Raw genomic sequence first — 20,980 nt, 5'->3', positions numbered from 1 at the left:
ACCGATGAGATCTTCTTACAGGGAAGGTATAACCATAGGACAAATGCCCTTCAGACTCTTCTTCAGCTCTCAACCGATTTTAAAATACTTTAGAAAATGTAGCCTCTTCTTTATAGCCAACATACGTGTTCACTTTACAGACGCAGCCGTCATAATACTGAAGGTCTCTGGTTCGAGACCCATCTTTTGCTATTTTCAAATATTAAACATTGCTTTTGGCAAGACATCATAAGGCTCTGTGTGTTCCATCCCCCGAAAGATTTCACTAAGGCACTGCTTACCTAAATAGCTCTAAGAAAGAAACACGCCTACTAAAATGTTTTTAGAGCAGGACAACCAACAACATATGCAGATCATCCACATTTGCTCTTTTTTATTTTGGGCATACTACTTCCCCCATTTTTCCCCACTTTAAAGCGTTTTTTAAGGGTCCCTGAGTATTTGTCTAGGGGCTGGCAAGAACAAGGAAGTTTGGTGATGAAGTGGAAGCTTTCTGCAGTGTCAGTATTGAGTTTTTTCGCATTTGAACTGTATTGTGTTTAGAAAAGAATTACTGGTGTGCCTGCTGCACTTCAGTTGAAGATTCTAACATTAGCTCAGGAGGGCCATGAGTGGGTGTTACCAAGAGCTACATTTGTGTCAATTACTATTGTCCAAAATTTGACCGCAAAGGTGTGTGGAAAGTAAGGGTTTGTGTCCCATGCACTTAGATTGACTAGTCCTTAGAACTGTAGAGTATCCTCTATTGGAGACAGATAAGGCAGATGATCAATGGAAGAAAATAGCTGTATATATTTCCAGTCAATACAACACTTTGGAAGAACCCCCAAATATGCCATAGTGTGGTTGGTTACTTTCCATGGGGGCCTGAAGGGAAATTACAACCAAGTCCTGCTACTAAGGAAGTCATTGAATCTTTGGAACAGTTATTTATAAGAGAAGGACTACCCAAAGTATTGGTAACTGACAGTGGGGCACAACTGGTGTTGCATTAGAAAAAGTAGTCCTTTTGGAAAGAGAGATTGAACATGTGAGGTCTTCGGTTCACTTTCCTCAGGAAATGGCCTGGTACAGATATGGAATGAGATTCTCAAAAGAGGAGTGCATATAGCCTCATGCGATAAAGGGCATTAGAAGTAGGCCATTACAAAAGCGGTGTGGACTTATTGCAGCAGTCTGAGTAGCACCCATGAGAAATGTCCTTCTTAGTTTGAGTAGTAGGAAACCTATGACCACACTGAGTGTGTTTGTGGATGAGACGGTTATGGTGGCCAACGAGGAGGTACCAGGTGGAAGTACATCTCTTATCTGGTGCTGACAAGATTGACGAGAAATCGTTCTTGGTTTCTGGTAGGGGAATGGGTTTCTGTTAAGAATGCATGACAAAAAAGGATTGTGAAGATTTTTTACGCCAAGTGATGAAAGTGAACTCACATGTAAGTGAACTCACATCCTCCTAGTGAGTGACGCGAATGTGTAGAGTCAAAAGAATGAAGAAGATAGAAATTAAGACGGACGAAGTTACAATAATGTGTGCTGGACAGTGGAATGGGCCAAAGGATTTCTGGTTATAAGGGGACAGATGGAGAATCCTAGTTCATGGGTATGAATGTATGTAAATGTGTTATCTAATGTCCTTATCAACTATGAGGATAAATCATTGTTGTTCTTGCTGTTTTTTGTAGTGTTTTGTTGGATTTAGGGGGGGAAAAGTATGTTATCTCAAGCTTTAGATTTTCATTACATGATGTTCTCATAATCAGAATTCTTGCGTGCTGTTGGATTTCTGTGTTGGGTGGCAGGTTTCCTCCTGGTTGAATGCATCTGGAAAGGAACTCCACATACCTCTCATTGTATGCCCATCTCTTCATTTCTCAGTGCCTGAGCCACACTCCCTAGTCTGCCCCCTCCTCGTGGGCTCACTCTTTTCATCACATCCATCGTCTACCAGGCTCCTGTCCCCAGGTAGTGCACCGCGTACTCCAGGCAGACACAGGGCAAGCGCTCACTCCCTGCAGCTGCCAGGTAGAGCCTGAATCTCCCCTCCCGCCCCGCAGACCACTTATTCGCTGCCCTCACCCGTCACCTCCTTCCACTCCTCCTAACAATGTGGCAGTCCCTGGTCCTCTTCTGAGGATCACGTGCAGCAGTCTCTCACTTTGCAGCACGGCCTCTGCTCCATGTCACCGGTATCTGCGCAGCGGCGCCTCTCACTGTCCATTCAACCCTGTCAACATACCCTTTTATTTCTACCTTTACCCCGACCTTTCTTTATCAACACAGTCCCCTCCCATGCTCCCTTCTCACGTTGTCTCCGGTGTTGCTGGAAGTTTTCCAGGGGTGGTGTTGGTGGGGGTGGGGGGGGGGCGGGGCGTGGCCAGTTCTGTCACTTCACTAAATTCAGAGATTGTGTAGATATGTGTGGGGTGGGGAAAGGGGGTGATTAAGCGCAAAAGCTTGTGTCCGTAGTAGGGGGAGTAGGTAGCGAAGAGGTGATATTCAAAGATAATGGTGATAAAAACATTGTCCAGCGATTCATAACGAAGCACATAATCGTAAAGATATAAATACATGGAGGCGCAAAGGTGCTTGGTAGTGTGTGGGCTTTCATAACAGGCACATTCTCTACTGGAAGTGTGTCTTGGTGGTTAATAATAAATAAGGCTCCCTGTTTTCCGTTTTTACTGATTTCTACAGATAAATACAGACAGAAAACATGTATTTTCTAGTCTGTATTTATTTTTAAATGTGGATAAAAACGGAAATTGGGTTGCTTTTTTGAGTAATTCTAAATACTTTTCTGCCATGACTGCTAGGCCAATAGATGTGTGGATTGAGAGATAAAGGGCTTAAAAAAGAAAATCATTGTAGTAAAGAGGCTTAAACTGCAGTAGATATGCACAAAATTGATACTGAATTGTGCATGTGTTCATATAAGTGCACTGATTTATCTTCTGCAGCACTGAAACCTGCAGACATTCAAGCATGAGTGCATATTTATCAGTTAAATAAATGTGGAAATATACTAATTTCAGCTGAATTTTTCCATAAAACCCAAAATAAATATGGATAAATACAGATAAAATTAGCAACCAAAAAAAAAAAAGGATAAATACAAACGGAAATGGTATCAACAAAAAATACCATAAAACCGGGAGCCCTAATAATAAATCACCAGAAACAGCCCCCTCTGACGCTTCTGTGGACCAGACATTTCATTATGATTTTCATAAATTGCAAATGTTTTTCTTTCTTTCCTGTCCGGTGTATCTAACAATGTGTGAATTGCATGTGCGATTTGTTTTTTTGGTATCTTATAAAATGTATTGATTCTTGATCACACCTATTACTCTCATACAGAGATGTAATAGATCATATATAGTAATACAGTTACCGTTTTAAAAATTATCTCGAATCCCTCAAAGATGCGATATTGATCAAAACCCCAAGCAGTGAGATGCCTGTCATACAGAGCTCTGCCACCGATAACACCCAGCCACTTGGAGATCCCTCGTGCACAGTAGCAGTCTCACTGCGCGCTCTGCTCCATGTCAAACAGTCGCCTAAGAATTCTGATGTGTATTTCATTTATATTTTTGATATTGATAATTCAAGCATATTCAAAAATCTATTCCTAATAATATACCTTAGATAAATATTTGGAGATCACCCAGAGTAACTGAGAGCCTTGCCCTGGAAGATAGAATCACTCATAGCTCTGATCCTTATAATACCCAGCTCAACTCAGAGAAATTCATCAGAGAATATACACTTACACAAGACTCTGCCTTTCATAATAAGTCTAACTCGGAGCTCTGCTAGTGACCAGACCTAAACTCTCTGATTTTGGGAATACCCAGAAAACCTACAGCTCTGTTTGTGATAGTGTAGACTTACTCGTATGTTTTTGGTAGTACTTCGAATCAGAATTCTGCTCTTGAAAATATTCCAACTCACTCAGAGCTCTGTTTCTAATAAAATAAACTGATTTACAGGTATATTAAGAGTCATTCCGAGCAAGCAGGGCTAGATTCTGTGACCATCTGTCCTCTGTTGTCAGAGGGAAGCCAGGGACAATTAAGTAGCGTTCATTCATCCCTTTGGCAGTTAATACTTATAGCAAGCATTTAGTATGCAATAGGTCTTGCATTTACGCGACTTTGAGCTATTGCCATTGTAAATGACAATGCCTTTTATTTATGTTTTGGTTTTTAAAACATAAATAAAAGGCATTGTCATTTACAATGCCAATAGCTTAAAGTCGCGTAAATGCGAGACCTATTGCATTCCAAAAGCTTGTTTCCTATTTATTTACATGTTGAAAGTGTCCACCAGCCATTTCCTTTTGTTTTCATTACTTTTGTAACAATGGTGTGAACTTGAACTGCAGAGGTGCCATGATTGTGTAAAAAGTAAAGAAATAGAAAGGCACTTTTTTTCTATTTCATACTTTTGATGCAATTATGGCACTTGCACGGTTGCCACGATTGTAACAAAAGTAATAAAAATGAAAGGAAATAGGAAAAAAACATTTGGAATGCAAAAGGTCTCGCATTTACATGAGTTTAAGCTATTGGCATTGTAAATGACAATGCCTTTTATTTATGTTTTAAAAACCAAAATCGAAAGGAAATTGCGAGCAGCTGCTTTTAGCATGTAAAGAAATAGGAAACAAGGGACTATTGAAACGTGTGCTTCTGGGGTGCAAAAACGTAAATACACGAGGAACTTATGTGAAAGGTGCGTGGCAGAAAAGACACAAAGAGCTGCTGTGTTCACGGCACGGGTCCAATTTAGTGAAAAAAAGAGTGCGGCAAACACGGGAAATACGATCAGAATGTAAGGGGACATGTAACATGGGTGGTCGCCACTAAGCGAAAAACGCACCCAAAGGCGGGCCAAAGAGCTGCGTCTTGCCAATAACAAAGGAATTAAGAAACGTACAAGTAGGAACAAATGGAAAGCCTTGGGCATGGCCTAACCAACCTGACTAAATAGAAGCCTCGCAGGGCGGCACATGCGTGCTGCTAGGCTCGACCTAAATATGAGCAAAGCCTCCGCTGGGCCAGTCCCTCAAAAAGCTGCATAGAAAGCCCATCCTACAGTTGATACCTTCAGTGCTAAGCTAATTGTTTATAACAGTGGAAAACCATTTCCCTGCAAAGATTAGCTAAATGCCACTTCTCTTTTACCAACCCAAAAGGACCTCCCATCACACCCCCTCACTCTAAACATTCCCATTTAAATTAGTTGAGAGAAAATTATTAAGGTTAATTTATGGAACTCTCAGTTAGTTGTCTACTCTATTGTTTACCATGCATTAATTAGTTATAATGAAATTGGTTATTTTTTTTTCGAGTTTAAGCTTGCTGTAGAGTGTTTTAAAAATTTCTTCTCTAACGAAATTTTACAAAAGCATTGCAAATATATTTTATTAATATAGTTCTTAAAAGTGCAGGAGACGCCACAGTTCTTACGACCATTATCTGCGCATTAACTCGAATTAGATCTCCCAGAGAGTTCGGGATGAAGACCCGCACAGCTATCTCACTCTCATTTACAGCAGTCCACACTCTGGCGCAGCTTCACTTTTGCAGTGATTCTGGCTTTGTAACACCAACACACGCCTCTCAGTCCATTCCAACACAATTCCAATGAAACACAAAGGCATATAAGCTTAAGTGCTATATCTCTCACTACTTTTTGGCCCAGTATACGTTAAGGCTAAGCGATTTATAAAACGAGAAGAACACCACTCTGGTCATCGTACACAGCACCAAAAACACTCCTGCACAGATTACACTAAAAACTCACCACCTGACAGCCAAGCACACTGTACGTGATGGCGTTCTGCCCTTCTGCAGAGTGCTTTGGTGCCTTCTCCACTGTAAGAAGTATTTGTAGTCACACTTCAGTACATTGTAATGTAATATTCCTGACAATGTACTTACACTAAATCAAGCAGTCTAAAGCGTGTTTTCCAGTGTGTTGTATATAAGTGTAGTTATCATTCAGGTTTGAAGGACTTCTAATTGGAACGCCACCCTCAGTGGATGGAATGGTTGCTCCTCATGTTCATGTGGATAGCGTACAGATGCCAAAATACTCTAAAGTGTGAAACAGACAAATATCACAGATGAAAGTGTATGCAGCATCAAATATCACAGATGAAAGTGTATGCCACAGCAAATATCACAGATGAAAGTGTATGCCACAACAAATATCACAGATGAAAGCGTATGCCACAACAAATATCACAGATGAAAGTGTATCCCATAACAAATATCACAGATGAAAGTGTATGCCATGATAAATATCACAGGTGAAAGTGTATGCCATATCAAATATCACAGATGAAAGTGTATGCCACATCAAATAACACAGATGAAAGTGTATGCCATAGCTAATATCACAGATGAAAGTGTATGCCACAACAAATATCACAGATGAAAGTGTATGCCACATCAAATATCACAGATGAAAGTGTATGCCATGATAAATATCACAGATGAAAGTGTATGCCACAGCAAATATCACAGATGAAAGCGTATGCCACAACAAATATCACAGATGAAAGTGTATCCCATAACAAATATCACAGATGAAAGTGTATGCCATGATAAATATCACAGGTGAAAGTGTATGCCATATCAAATATCACAGATGAAAGTGTATGCCACATCAAATAACACAGATGAAAGTGTATGCCATAGCAAATATCACAGATGAAAGTGTATGCCACAACAAATATCACAGATGAAAGTGTATGCCACATCAAATATCACAGATGAAAGTGTATGCCATGATAAATATCACAGATGAAAGTGTATGCCACAGCAAATATCACAGATGAAAGTGTGAGTGTATGCCACAACAAATATCACAGATGAAAGTGTATGCCACAACAAATATCACAGATGAAAGTGTATGTCACAGCAAATATCACAGATGAAAGTGTATGCCACAACAAATATCACAGATGAAAGTGTATGCCACAACAAATATCACAGATGAAAGTGTATGTCACAGCAAATATCACAGATGAAAGTATATCACAGATGAAAGTGTATGCCACAGCAAATATCACAGATGAAAGTGTATGCCACAGCAAATATCACAGATGAAAGTGTATGCCACAACAAATATCACAGATGAAAGTGTATGCCACATCAAATAACACAGATGAAAGTGTATGCCACAGCAAATATCACAGATGAAAGTGTATGCCATGATAAATATCACAGATGAAAGTGTATGCCACAGCAAATATCACAGATGAAAGTGTGAGTGTATGCCACAACAAATATCACAGATGAAAGTGTATGCCACAACAAATATCACAGATGAAAGTGTATGTCACAGCAAATATCACAGATGAAAGTGTATGCCACATCAAATATCACAGATGAAAGTGTATGCCATGATAAATATCACAGATGAAAGTGTATGCCACAGCAAATATCACAGATGAAAGTGTGAGTGTAAGCCACAACAAATATCACAGATGAAAGTGTATGCCACATCAAATATCACAGATGAATGTGTATGCCACAACAAATTATTATAGTACAGGATATTCTGACATGGCATACACTGAAAAGAGTACAGAAGTTCCCAGACAAACATAATTATTAAAAACTGCTACTTATTCTTTTTTCATTGGAGTATCTAAATGATGAAAGAATAAAAGGCAGTTTGTACTTTTTCTGACCTCTCAATTAAAATTGACCCATTGGGCTCTGTTGTAATGGAATAAAAATGGAAAAAAAAACCCACTTGAAGTGCTATTTTGATGCTGTTATCTTTTTGAACCAGCTCCAGTTCCAGTACCTATATTGTCTCGCACTCCTGCCCTCCTACCCTGGTTCATAACAGAGATCCTAAGTTTTGTACATTTGTATCTTGGGTGAAAAGCACATGTTCGCTTCCTTCTGCATTCTTAGATGGTCTTGTATGTTTTCTATCTTGACCGGAAATGATTTCCTGTAATTTGCTGTCTTTACCAAGAATGCTGTTTCATGGATTGTCTTTTTCTTATAGAAAGGTGTGAGGTGCAAGTCTTGATTATAAAATCCTGCTCTAGGGGTACCGTTTCGCCTGTAGCTACCACAAGCCTTTTCTTTATTTGGCTTTGTGGATGATGCAGTGTCTTACTCTTGGCAGCCAGTGCAGTGCTTGCAGCACTGGTGTTATGTGTTCCTTCTGCAGTAGCTGCAACAGCAGTCTTGCTGTGGTGTTTTGGATTCTTTGTAGATTTCTTAGTAGAAAGCATTTGTCAAGTTGACATGTGTCTACGTCCTTAGGGATTTCCAGTTTTAGTATAATTTGTGTGCCATTGGCGTAATTGTAGCATGTGAGATTGAATGATGTGATCGGGTGCATTAAGGGGGTAAGGTATAGCTTGAACAGAAGTGGGGAAATAATACAGCATTATGTAAGCGACAGTGTGTGACTTGAAAAGGTGAGGTGTAAGGTGGTATTATCACAATGCTTTGTCTCGGATGAGGAAGATTCATTTTAAAGTATTTCGTCATATTCATATGTCGTCTTTTTCTAGCCTTGTTAGTGGTGTCTGATGATGGACATTGTCAAAGTTTGCAACTGGGGACAAAGGTAATGGTTGCACTCCAGTATTGTCCACTGTTGATTTCAGGTAAGTCTGGAGAAGATATACATGCTGCATCAATGCCTCTGCCTGTCCAAATACTGGATTGTAGGTCTGAAAGTAGATAGTTCTTCTCAGAAAATGTTAAAATCTGCGAGACCTATCAGTTTTCAGGAATGTGCCCTAAGACATTAATCTGTACTTGGCAGGATTAGATTGGTCTAGGTTCTTTTTGCTCTGAGTGGTCTGATGAAGGAATTCTTCAGTTTGGATGGGAAGGTTGCAGTGGTTTATGAATTGTTCAAGATGTTCCTTGCCACAGAACTAGCACATATATATAGGAGAATGGTTTTGAAAATGTTTGATGGGGCAGGATCTGCTTTCATGTGTTCCAGTTAGGCCGGGAGGGAACACTGCCATTTTACATATACACAGGTCTTTCCTAAAGTTGCCTTCACTTTTACACAATGACTTCTGACACATATCTGAATCCGTGACAGTCTGGATTAGTTTATCTGAAACTAAACTAGCTTACAGAATCAACTTTGCAAGAACACTATCATGCTACCTTGACGCCATGTACAAGGTTTATACATACGTTATGCAAATGTGCTTGTTGTTTTCTTACATATGGCGACATTGCTATCTATAACACACAAACAATGGCAGCCTGATTAAGATCTCAGCCCAAGGCAAGGATACCTTTTGTTATGAATAAACATTAGTTTCTGGATGTTGGCAGAGGAGCGCTTTGCTTTCATTGGTGAGGTCTCTACATGCTGATGCTTATGCCCAGCAGCCTGCTATTATCTCTTCAAGGGGCGTCCATCTCATGACTACGACAGGGACCTACATTCTTTCCTTCAGGTAACAGGAGTTCGATCATACAGTACGCGTATTCTTGACCGAACACACACACACTTGCCCTAGACACTTAGGCTTAGGGACGCATAGTAGTTGTACGCCAGATTTCTATATTGTTTTATATGCTTGCATATATACATTGTTTAAGCACAATGGTGGAACATTTTATTCTGGTCACTGTCCTAGTGCTTCCAATAACTTTCATTTGCTTCTGCCTATTGATCATTGCAGCACGTATATTTTATGCAAGAATCACTTTGGTTCAATAAATATTGAAAACGTCCCACTCTATATTCCTTGTATAGGTCTCTGAGAGGAAGAGAGCACGAGTGACTGAGCATTCTAGATCTATCACCATGATACCTAGGGGATCACGGTTGTCATGTTCAGTGGTTGCCTGAACCATTTGCTACCCTCCTGGGTTTAGAAGTACACTGTGAGCTAGCTGGCCTAAAGGATGACATATCCTGAGGGGGTGCGTGGAATCAGTCTGGCACCATCCCAACAGTTATGCTGTCCACAAACCCACAGTTCCTACCGTAGGGTGGAAACTGCATGACTCTACTGGATATCCGGTTGGATTACTTGTTTTGATTAACTCAAAGTGCAGTGTTGGTTGTTTGAAGATAGTGAGAGATTGGCAGTTCATATTTTTGTTGTGTCAACTCTGTTTTTATATGTTGAGTGTTGCGTGTTTTATTCTCGAGATAGACTTCAAGCTTCTTATTATTGAGGTAAGCTTACTGGATATTGCATACACATTATATTATTACAAATTATAGTATGGACAGTGTAATCATGACTAGCATTTTACGTCTTCAATTCACTTTAGTCATATATACTGCATGCTAAATGAGCCACGACTTTCAGTGGTCTCTGTAAGACACTTCTTCCCTCGGCTTACCTATAACTGCATTGATACTACTTGTACTGCACTGATCATACTATTTCTCATGTCTGTTTGGGAATATTGCTGCTATAAATTAAATTGTGCATCCTGCATACTCCCCGTACAAAAATCACGAGCAAATTTATCGATCTGGGGCTGATAATGGCGAAGAGGGAGCTTACCATGCACTGGAAGGCAAGAACGGGGCCGAGTGTTCGGAGGTGGAGGGCGAGCTTCCTGGCTTGGGCGGGGACTGAAGGGACGCTTCGCCTACAGTTGGCCAGGCGTGCTTCCAATGACAAAGCGCAAGATGCTGCCAGGGCGTGGGGGGTTCTGGTGGAAGAGCTTCGCCGCTTGGGGGAACAGGAAGAGGAGGGTGAGGCTCAGGCGTGCGCGGCCCGGCCTAGGAGGAGTGTGGAGGGACCTGCTGGGACTGCCGGGGAGACTACTCGGGAGGGGACCGCTTGAATATTCCCCGAGAGTTGTCGCTATTTGTGCAAACTTCTTACGATGTGTATGGAGGTCGAGCTTCGGGGTGGTATGCATATGAGTGGTAGAGCACAGCCTTTGGTACTTTTGAGAACATTGATGGGGTTCGTCCCATGATTCCGAGTTCGGCTCCCTGGCTGCATGGGGCACTTTAAGCCTCACCGAGGGGGGGAGACCGAGGCGGGCACACTGACGGGGGAGTGGGGGTAGAGAGGGAGCGGGGTGGGGGGTTAGGAATGGCACTGTTGCGGAACTGCTCTCTTTTGTACTGTCATCACTTGCCTGGTTCTCCTACACAAGATTATTGTATGTAACGTGGATTTCAGGATGCTATAGTTGGGGAAAAACTAATAAATATTGTGTTAAAAAATAAATAAATAAATAAATTAAATTGTGCATCAATTACGTTTGTCAGCTTTCTATTTCTGTAATGATTATAGGAAGACAATGTTAGAATCCACCATTTCAGTGTATAATATGGGCAAATTTATTTTCTGCTTTGTAGATCAAGAGAAGGTGAGACAGATTACCATAGAAGGTGTCCCTGTTGAGTGTGCGAGGACCTTTATATGGAACCAGGTTGTTCGGAACAGCGTCACTGAAAATAAAATCCCAGAGCAGGTGACATTAACATTATCAGCAATTTTGTATAATCCAGAACATGATTCTCGACCACTGTTAAATAATGACCTGTGTAGACTAGTAAGTTACATTGAATTACTGTCGAATAAGCCCTGTGGGTAAAGAAAAAGGGAATCATTCCATGAGTGGTGAAACATTTTTGGTTGAGGTAGAGGCAAGTAGAGAGTAGGTTTGAGGGTTTATAGAGTAAATTTTGTTTGAGAATTAAACAACTTCGGACCAAAGACTTTTAATATTCAGGAGTGCTTGACGTGCCATGCACCCTGTTCCTGTCTGTACTACCTTTATTATCTTTCAGAATCCCATTTCTTCGTGTGCCATATTATTTATATAATGCATTTCTAAGACGTGCGTAATGTTGAGGTGCTTTTACTATTAAATCCACTAAAAGAAAGTTGGTAGAAAAATAATTTATTCAGCCCTCTGCATATCTGTCCTTCCACATTGTCAACTGCCTGCTCCTGGAATGCCGCCTGACTACAAGATTCCATGCTGGATGACTTCAGGTTCCAAATGACTATTTTGTATCTACATGAAAATATATTAATGGAATTGCTATATTGCTGGCCTAAAAGTACACAGCCCAAAGCAGAGTCACCAAAGATTGCAATAAAATATTTACAAAAAGATATTATATGGGGGTAAAACCATACTTTCACCTTAATAATAATAATAATACTGATATTTGTAGAGCGCGAACAGCTACCTCACAAGGAGGTGTCCCGGCGCTAAGGAAATACAGCTAAAACAAAATTATTAAACACTTCTGTTTACAAGTTCTTGAGGTACTCTCCCCAATATTTGATATTCCCTAAACAGAAAGTTTACAGCACAAGTGCATATGATATTAGAATTGCCCCTTAAACATAATATCATTGCAGTCTGTATGATGCGGACACAGAGTTTTAAAAATGTTTGAAATAGATTTTACTTAGCCCTAGTAAAGTGGAACAAATATGTAGTATGAGTAAAATCTTCTTTACCTAACTCTCTTAATATGCACTGTGATGGAACACCTGACACATTCCACTGTTTAACAATTGCGTTTACAGGAGAATAATGAAACTTAAATCTAATAAATGTACTTCTTACAGCAGGGCTCACAAATGCTGACCTCGAAGATCTTCTGACTAAAAGCTAGTACTTCTAACTATTTGTAATGTTTACTACCATCCTTTAGATTATTTTTGTATTTTAACTTTTCATATGAAATTTTCTTAAAAGCCTTATTTAACATTCTAATATGTGTCCATGACAAATTACAACTATATTTCAATAAAATAATTCTTAGGCAAGTGTTAACTGGCTGATCAACAGAATTCAACATTTCATCCCAGATGAGAAATTGCACAGATGCTAGACCGGTGATGGGGACTGCAGCTGTAGCTCCTCATCACATTCAATTGGCATCATAGTTCAAGCTCCTCCCAGGGATGTGGCTACACAGAGTCATATGAGGCACCAGAGTACATGCTGACATCAGTTTGTTCTGTTATGCTGCCTTTGACATCTATCCATAGCTTCTCTCTTTGGTTTTTACTGACTTTAGTTGAAACTATATTGCTTTGCAATGTACTTTAATATACTTCACAGGCATGTGGTCCCTCAAGAGATCTGCCTCCAAACAGGAATTCCTCTTGCAAGCATTTTTCTTTGATGCTTGAGCCCCAAGCACAACTCTGGTTTGTGCAGTAATGTTGCCTTGTGCATTTATAGATGGTCAAGGAGAGGGATGCCATGCTCTTCATAGTTTGTGCCCTAGACCGTAAGGACTCTCCGCTCCAGATCTCCTTCAGTTATGTCATATAAGTGAGAGTATTTAAAGGAGAAATCCTCTTAATAGAAGCACAAAAACACTACAACCTGAAGCTCTCCTCCCCTGATACTGTTCCCGTTCTAGGGACAGGTGCGATAACCACCGGCATCCTCCCCCACCCCCCCAACTCTGGCATTGATATCATCGGAGCAGGTTTCTATGGATTAAGTTGCTCCTGCAGTTTCTGGTGCTGTCAGTTGATGAATTGCCTTGGTTGTGATCAATGTCTCATCCCTCGGGTGGCTGGGTTTTATAGACGTATTGATAATCAGGGTCTCAGGTCCTCTGTAGAACAGAGGTGGTACATTAATTTGCTCGAGCTACAGGCGATTTTATTGGCTCTCAAGCCTTTTCCTGCTCTTGATCTGCATTCAGATGGTTCAGGTACGCAGGTCGAACACCGCAGCAATGCACATCAAACAGAGCAGTGTGGGTTCTTGCTCCATTTGTGTTGATGCACAGACGTTCTGGTACTATGCCGATGACCTGAGCAGGTGCCATCTTGATGACTGAGTGGCATTTCCATCCAGAAGTAGTTCAACCACTCATGAAAATGTTCACAGTCTGCTGTTCCGCACCATGCAGTTTCAGGTGAAGGGGCTCCAGGGGATGTGTTTTGCACGAGGTGGGAGTTCATAATGCACTTAATGTTTTCACCCTTTCTCCTAATTCCTAAAGTTCTGAGGAAGGTGAGGCAGGACTGTGCACTCGTGATCTCGATTGTACTGTACTGGTTTAAGGAGGTGTTGTATTCAGAGCTGCCGCATCTCTTTGTTATCCTTCTCTTTTTCTTCCAGTCAAGAGTGTATTCTCCTGTAGTGTGAGGGCAGGGGCCTCATCTGAATCTCCAGAGCCTCCAGCTTCATTCTTGAAGTTTGAACAGCACGATTTGAGGGCCTTCGACTTATGGTTGTTGATGTCATCCTTATTGCTCATTGCCTCTCAATGGAATCTATTTTTTCTAGTAACTGGTCCTGTGATGTGATCTTGTTCTCCAAAGAGAAAGTTGACCCGCTCAAGGCACAGTTATCGGATGATTCACCCTCCCCCAGCACAGTTTTTCTCTGCGACATATGAAAGTCACCTGGTGTATTTGTTAAATTTTCTTTGTTTACTGGAACAAATATCCTTGTTTTAATCCTCTGCTGTGATGTTTTTTTCTGAAAGGGTTTGTTCCCTGTTCCCCCTTCTCCTGTGGGCTCTTAGTTTGTTTCTTACTTTGATGATGAGTTCACCACGGAAAACAATCTTCCTTACTGCTATCACTGCTGCTTGTTGTGCCTGCGAGTTGCAAACACTTTTTGTTCATCCTCTGTTTGCCTTGTGCTTACTGTACGAGGTGGTGCTCTAGATGTGAGCCTCCTTTCGATGAAAGGTGGGTTCCCTCTTTCATGTTGTGTAGTCCACTACCTTTCAAGTATTTTTCCGCCCCCCTCATCCTTCCAAGGAGGAGAAGAGGATGCACTGCCTCTAACCTCTCTATGCTCCGAGCTTCTACACCAGCAAAAGCACAATTGCACTTTACTTTCCCTGTATTCATTTTGGGGACCCATGTCAGATCAGATTCAATTGAACACCTAAATGTTGCTAACTATGAACCTGCTCCTTTTTCCCTTCCTATGGACCAGGAAAATGTCCCTTTTTTGTCTTGAGTCAAGGCGTATTTTTCATTTTTGTCAAATTAACAGATAAGCAATATTTTCCATTTACCTTTTCTAATGTAGACAATAGGGGTTAGAGGACGTGTTTCAGCAAAGGTTATTATTTATAGGAGTCTTTTTAGAAGAATTTCTTTTTACGTTTAATTGCATCCTGACCCAGGTCTCAAATATTGTCAATAGCTTAGCAAAGTATCTCATAATATTCCCTATTGAGTCAATCAAAGGCACTGCTGTGATCTATAAAGCAACAATAAAATGTTTGCTACAATCGTTATTGCAATCACATTAGCCGTCATTATGATGTTGGGCCGACCGCCACCTACAGGCCATTGGTGGCCGTCCGCCCGACATCCGGGGCATCAATCTGACTGCCGCATTACGATGCAGGCGGTCCAATTTGTAATGTTAGGGGGGAAAGACTGCCGCCTCTGAGAGGATTAAAGATCCCGTCTGGACGGCAGTCCAATTCCTAACCCTAATATGAAGACAGTGCCTACACAGGCACCGCCGTAGGGATTCGGATATCCCTTTCCGACTGCCTCTTCATGACGGTCCCACCACCATAAATAGACAAACAGAAATGGACTTCGGGGGCCCCAAGCAAGGTCCCTGTCATCCGCGGACCACTGCTTAGCGACCTGGGCGGTCACATGGTGCCTGGCACACTGTGTATGGATGTGCACAAAATGCTTTTTTTCTAGTCCGGCTTGTACTGCGGCCCTTTTCCCGGGCCACAGCACAAGCCTCACTAGAAAACAGCATTTTAAGACTGCTTGTATGACGGTCATATCCCAATAGGGCGGGTGGGACTGCCAACTCATTGTCGAACGTTTCCTGCCTGCTGCGATGTCCGACCATCATCATAATGAGGCCCATTGTTATTGGTTTCTTGTCGCTTTCTAAAGCCCATCCTGGACCCATGTGTTATTTCATGTCCTGGGACCCAAGTGAGCATGTGGGACGGGGGATATCTTGCGAAAAGCTCCACCTCTGTATCCAGAATGGCAATGCAACACTAATTTATTGGATCAGACATTTCACCTTTTTTTATAGTAGAGAACAAGCATAACCCCAAGACCCGGAATATATCCAGTTGGAAGGTCATGGTTGAATATCAGTGCAAGTGCTGAAATCTAAAGTTGTGGATTTAAGGTTAGTACATTGGTGTACTGGTGCTAGAAGTGCTGGGAAAAGGAATAAGTGGAGATGGTTGTGGGGTTGATTAGGAAATGGTGGGACTCAGTATTGCTTCACACCATTCACATATATATTTATTTCAAAACCTGGCCTCAGGGCTGAGAGTTCAGACCTGAACAGCTATGAGCCAAGGCTGCAGCAATAACGTCAGACTATACCTTTGTGATGTGCTTAAAAGACAGTTTCTAATATTATAGTCACCTATGAAATATACATTGAAGACACAAGTCTTAGGTACACAATGTGTCGAAGGGAGGCATGCCAGATATAGTGCTGAATTTACTCTGCAGTAACAGAATTCAAAAGTGCTTCCTAGCTATGAAGATTGAAGAACTCTTTCACATGTAGAATATTGATTTTATGCCAACTTCAGTTAGGAAAAAAGCTATATAAGATCCATATTTACAGAATTTTGATAGTTATTAAAAATCATATGTTCGGGGCGTGGCTAGCTGCCAGGCAAGATGGCCGCAGCTTGAAGGAGCTCCGAGGGTGAGGCCGATTCCGTTCACTAATCAGCGGCAGAAACTGTGCCCAAGGTCCGTAGGCTGAGAGTCTGGAGGAAGCGACTCCGCCTGATCCAAGTTTGAGGTCTCCCCGCGGCCCGGAACATGATCGGCGCCGCCCCGACAGTCGCGGCCTGAGTCGGCGGCCGAGACCGGGGCCTAGATTTAGTAAAGTGTCCCAGGTGACGTGCGGGAGGCCCGGACCCGCCCAAGTAGCGCACCGGAGGATCTGGCGCTCTGCTAGGGGCCTGGCGACATCCGTGCCCTGGTCTTGTCGCTACTGCACGGCCACAGTGAAAACAAGGCAGGGGAGACACGGCGCTGAGGCGGCACACCGGGGGACGGCCCCGCAACGGTGACTGACACGGGTCCGACGGTGGACCCCTCCCCCCCCCCCTGCCTGGCAACGCGAGCTATAGGAGGCGTCCCTGACACGCTCCGGGGGAGGCCTGACTGCCCACATTGCCTCGGAGATTTCGTGAGGAGGACAAGAGACGACTGGTGGTGCCACCGGACGGTGGTATTGTGGGCCTCCTGCGCTGCCTCCCTTGGGCGAGTACGGTAAGGTGTGCTGCGGGCTGCAGCGAGTTAAGCGCTGGGGCCATTAACTATTTGGAGGTGTGCCTGCGGATCTGTTTTGTGCCGGGGAACGGAGCCAACTGCTGTGGGCTGAGACGGCGGTCAATTTTGTACTGACTGGGGAACAAATGCGCCTAACCAGGGCTCCCTGCTCCATCAACTGGCCCACAGTAAACAAAGGTCACATTCAACTACACCTACCTGCGCAAATATGAGTGGGAAAGGAAACCGTGCGAACCAGAAGGGCAAATTGGACAAATTTGCATACAGTAAAGACCCTTCCCCAATGCCGGAGCGAAAAGGGCGCATGGAAAAGGTGGCGGTGGAAGCTGGGGCACCTAAAGTGACGCTGGAGGACATTATGGCTGCCCTGACTAAAGTGCAAACTACTGTGGGGTCGATTTCTACAGATGTGTCCCTCCTCAGAGCGGACTTTCAGAAAATGTCGGCCAGGGTCACAGACGTGGAGCAAGTGACATCTACCCTGACGAAAGACACTAGCTATCTACTCCAAAAAGTGTCGCAACTGGAGGCGGAGAACAAGCGCATGGCGACAAAGTTGGACGATCAGGAGGGGCACTCCCGTCGCAATAACGTGCGTATTACGGGAATTCCCGAAAGCAAGGGTCACCCCGCCATGGACTTATATGTGGAAGAACTGATAAAAACCAAATTGCAACCTAGGGGACTCTCAACCTTCTTCTCGGTTGAACGCGCCCACAGAATACCTGGTGGCCGGCCTAAAGTTGGGGCGACCCCAGGCCGGTCCTGGCTCGCATATTCAACTTCCGTGACAGGGATGCCATTCTACAGACGGCTCGAGTGGCGCCGCCCCTCCGTATCCAGAATTCAACGGTGTCCTTCTTCCCGGACTATACGGCGGTGGTGTCGGCACAGCGGAGGAGCTTCCTGGAAATCAAGAAGAAACTGAGAGCCCGTGAACTACCCTATTCTATGCTCTTCCCGGCGCGGTTACGTGTGGTAGCGGATGGGAAGACGTGGTTCTTTGAGACGCCAGAGGATGCTCACGACTGGCTCGAGGGATGGCAACAGGTGAAAAGCGTTGGGCGCTCGGACAGGCGAAGGCGACAGCCTGGGGGGGTCAGAGGACCTCGCAGATCAAGACCGAACGGCAGAGGAGGCGGAGCGGCCGGAGGGAGAGGTCGGATAGAGCTCTGATTGGCGCCTCTCCTGGACTAGAGGTGTGTAGAGAACTTGGAGGACTATCGGGACTGGAGTGGCCTACTTAATTTTACTATATCGCACAGACAATTGGAGCTTGGGACAGGGGATGTTCTTGGTCTTCCTTGGACCTCCCGCTCCTTTGCACGCAAGTAATGTTCGGGGATTTGGGTTCTGAGCACTCTGCTGAGTTGGGGTGGCGGGCAGTTCAAGGTCCCTATGGCAGGGAGGCAGGGAGGGGGTTGGGGGGAAAGGGGTTGTTTTAAGGTTTTTTTCAAAAGTTTCCGTTCATGGTGACAATGACACTTAGAACATGCAGTACAAGCACTAAATATAGCATACACGACCTACACCGGTATATCCGCAACGTTAGTTACCTTCTGCCCCAGCCACTGTAATGACTGATATAACGCATGGGACGCCAGCTAGGAACAATCTAGCTCTAGTGCAGCCTCTCTCTCTGCTCACGTGGAATGTGCGTGGCTTGGGAGACAAAATTAAGCGAGGTCTGGTCCTGCATGGTATAAAGAGGGGCGCCCCGGCGGTGGGCTTGCTGCAGGAGACTCACCTTACCGGCACTACTAGTAGAGCGATGGATAGATGGGGGTACAAGATGCTAGCACACTCCGAATTCTCCTCAGGGTCTCGGGGGGTGGGCATAATGGTGCGACGACAGTCCCCTCTAATAGTACACAAAGTTAAAACTGATGGATCGGGGCGGTTTGCAGCGATAGTCACCCAATGGGAGGGGCGGCCCCTAAATATAGTCTCTGTTTATATTCCCCCAGCACTGCATGCCACGGCGCTCAGCGGGTTTCTGCTGGATCTGCCGGAGGGGGAGCTAATACTGGGCGGTGACTTTAACGCTGTTATAGACGACCTAGCTGATCGATACCCTGCACGGGCGGGTGGCGCAGGAGTATCCCGCCTCGGGAGCTTTATCGAAGCACTCGGGCTAACGTATTTATGGCGGCTATATCACCCAACAGCGCAACAGTTCACGTACCACTCGGGGGTACACAATAGTTTAACTCGGATAGACTACTTTCTGGGATCGGCTGGCAGTCTCAAGAATATAGACAGTATAGAAATCAGACCCAGGGGCATATCTGACCAGTCCCCAATTCTCCTACAATACACACGCTGCCACCTAACGAGATGCCGCATCTACCCAATGCACCCAAGCTATCTCCAGCTCCCTGCTGTCCACAAATCAATCACGAAGGCGACGAGCCTTTATTTTCAGGAAAATGCTACCTCTGTTGACTCCCCAACTGTCCTTTGGGAGGCATACAAAACAGTCCTTAGGGGGCAGGCTATAGCCTCCATTGCGCCATACAAGCGCGAAAAACACTTAGAACTACAGTCGTTAGAGCTGGAGCTACACGCAGCGGGGGTTCACCAGGCCCACGACCCAATTCCTGAAGCTTCTCACAGCCTGTGAGTAGAGCAGGCACTTCCAAGGAGCACCTCACGGAGCGTACCAGACAGCGATTGGAAGCCACGAGGCACAAAATTTACGACGTCAGTGATAAAACTGGAAAGCTGCTAGCGTGGCTAGATAGAAGGGATAGAGGCGCTAGGTGGATTGCGCAGATTAGCACTGATGGGGGACAGATGACGACTGACCCGCGTGAAATGGTACACGTCCTGGCAAGACACTTTCAGGCGGTCTACTCTTCCGCTTCATCCATGACAGTGGAGGAGGCGCTGACATATGTCAGAGACCTTGACATGCCCAAACTCTCTCCTGAGGCTAAGAACACCCTGGAAGCCGAGCCCACAGTAGAAGAGATACAGGCGGCAATCGGCGAGCTGCAATCTGGTAAAGCGTTAGGGCCAAACGGCATACCGGTTGACCTCTACAAGAGGGCGGCTGGGACGCTTGCCCCACATTTACTGAGTATGTTTACTGACAGTTTACAGAAGGGCGAACTCCCGCCTGATCAGCGCACAGCCACCATAGTGGTGATACCGAAATCGGGTAAACCAGCTGATAAATGTACCTCCTATCGTCCCATATCGCTGCCTAATCCGGAGGCTAAGATCCTTGCAAAATTACTGGCAACCAGGCTGACACCGCACCTGTCAGAAATCGTACACCCAGATCAGTCTGGCTTTATGCCCGGCAGAAGTACATCCCATAATTTGAGGCGATTACACGGTGTGATGGCTCGGACGGACCCTTTGCGGGAACCAGCGGCGCTCCTCTCACTGGATGCGCGAATGGAGTTCGACATGGTCGAATGGCCCTTTTTATTTGCAGTACTGTTACACCTGGGCTTTGGGCCAAAATTCTGTGCCTGGATCCGACTCCTTTACACCAAACCACTGGCCCACATTACTGCCAATGGACATATGTCGGAAGATTTTCCCTTGACGCGTGGCACGCGTCAGGGTTGTCCCTTATCGCCATTACTCTTCGCCCTGGCGCTGGAGCCGCTAGCGGCATGGATACGCTGGGAGCCCATGATACGGGGCCTTAAATGGTCGGACGGCTGGGAGGACCGAGTCTCCCTATACGCGGATGACGTGTTGCTGTACCTATCC

At 44.2% G+C, this 20,980-nt stretch overlaps 1 protein-coding gene across 1 annotated transcript in view; it reads left to right on the top strand.

The window, feature by feature from the left end:
• POP1 (POP1 ribonuclease P/MRP subunit) overlaps positions 1–20,980 on the top strand; it is a 354,117-nt gene that overhangs the window by 246,181 nt on the left and 86,956 nt on the right. Inside the window, exon 12 of the mRNA XM_085605196.1 lies at positions 11,353–11,468. Coding sequence (XP_085461322.1) covers positions 11,353–11,468 — 116 coding nt within the window. The remainder of the gene's footprint in view (positions 1–11,352; positions 11,469–20,980) is intronic.

This window comes from Triturus cristatus, chromosome 5_1 (assembly GCF_964204655.1).
Source record: "Triturus cristatus chromosome 5_1, aTriCri1.1, whole genome shotgun sequence".
Classification (NCBI taxonomy): Eukaryota; Metazoa; Chordata; class Amphibia; order Caudata; family Salamandridae; genus Triturus; species Triturus cristatus.
The sequence above is the reverse complement of the archived record's forward strand: the minus strand, read 5'-3'. Positions and strand labels throughout refer to the sequence as shown.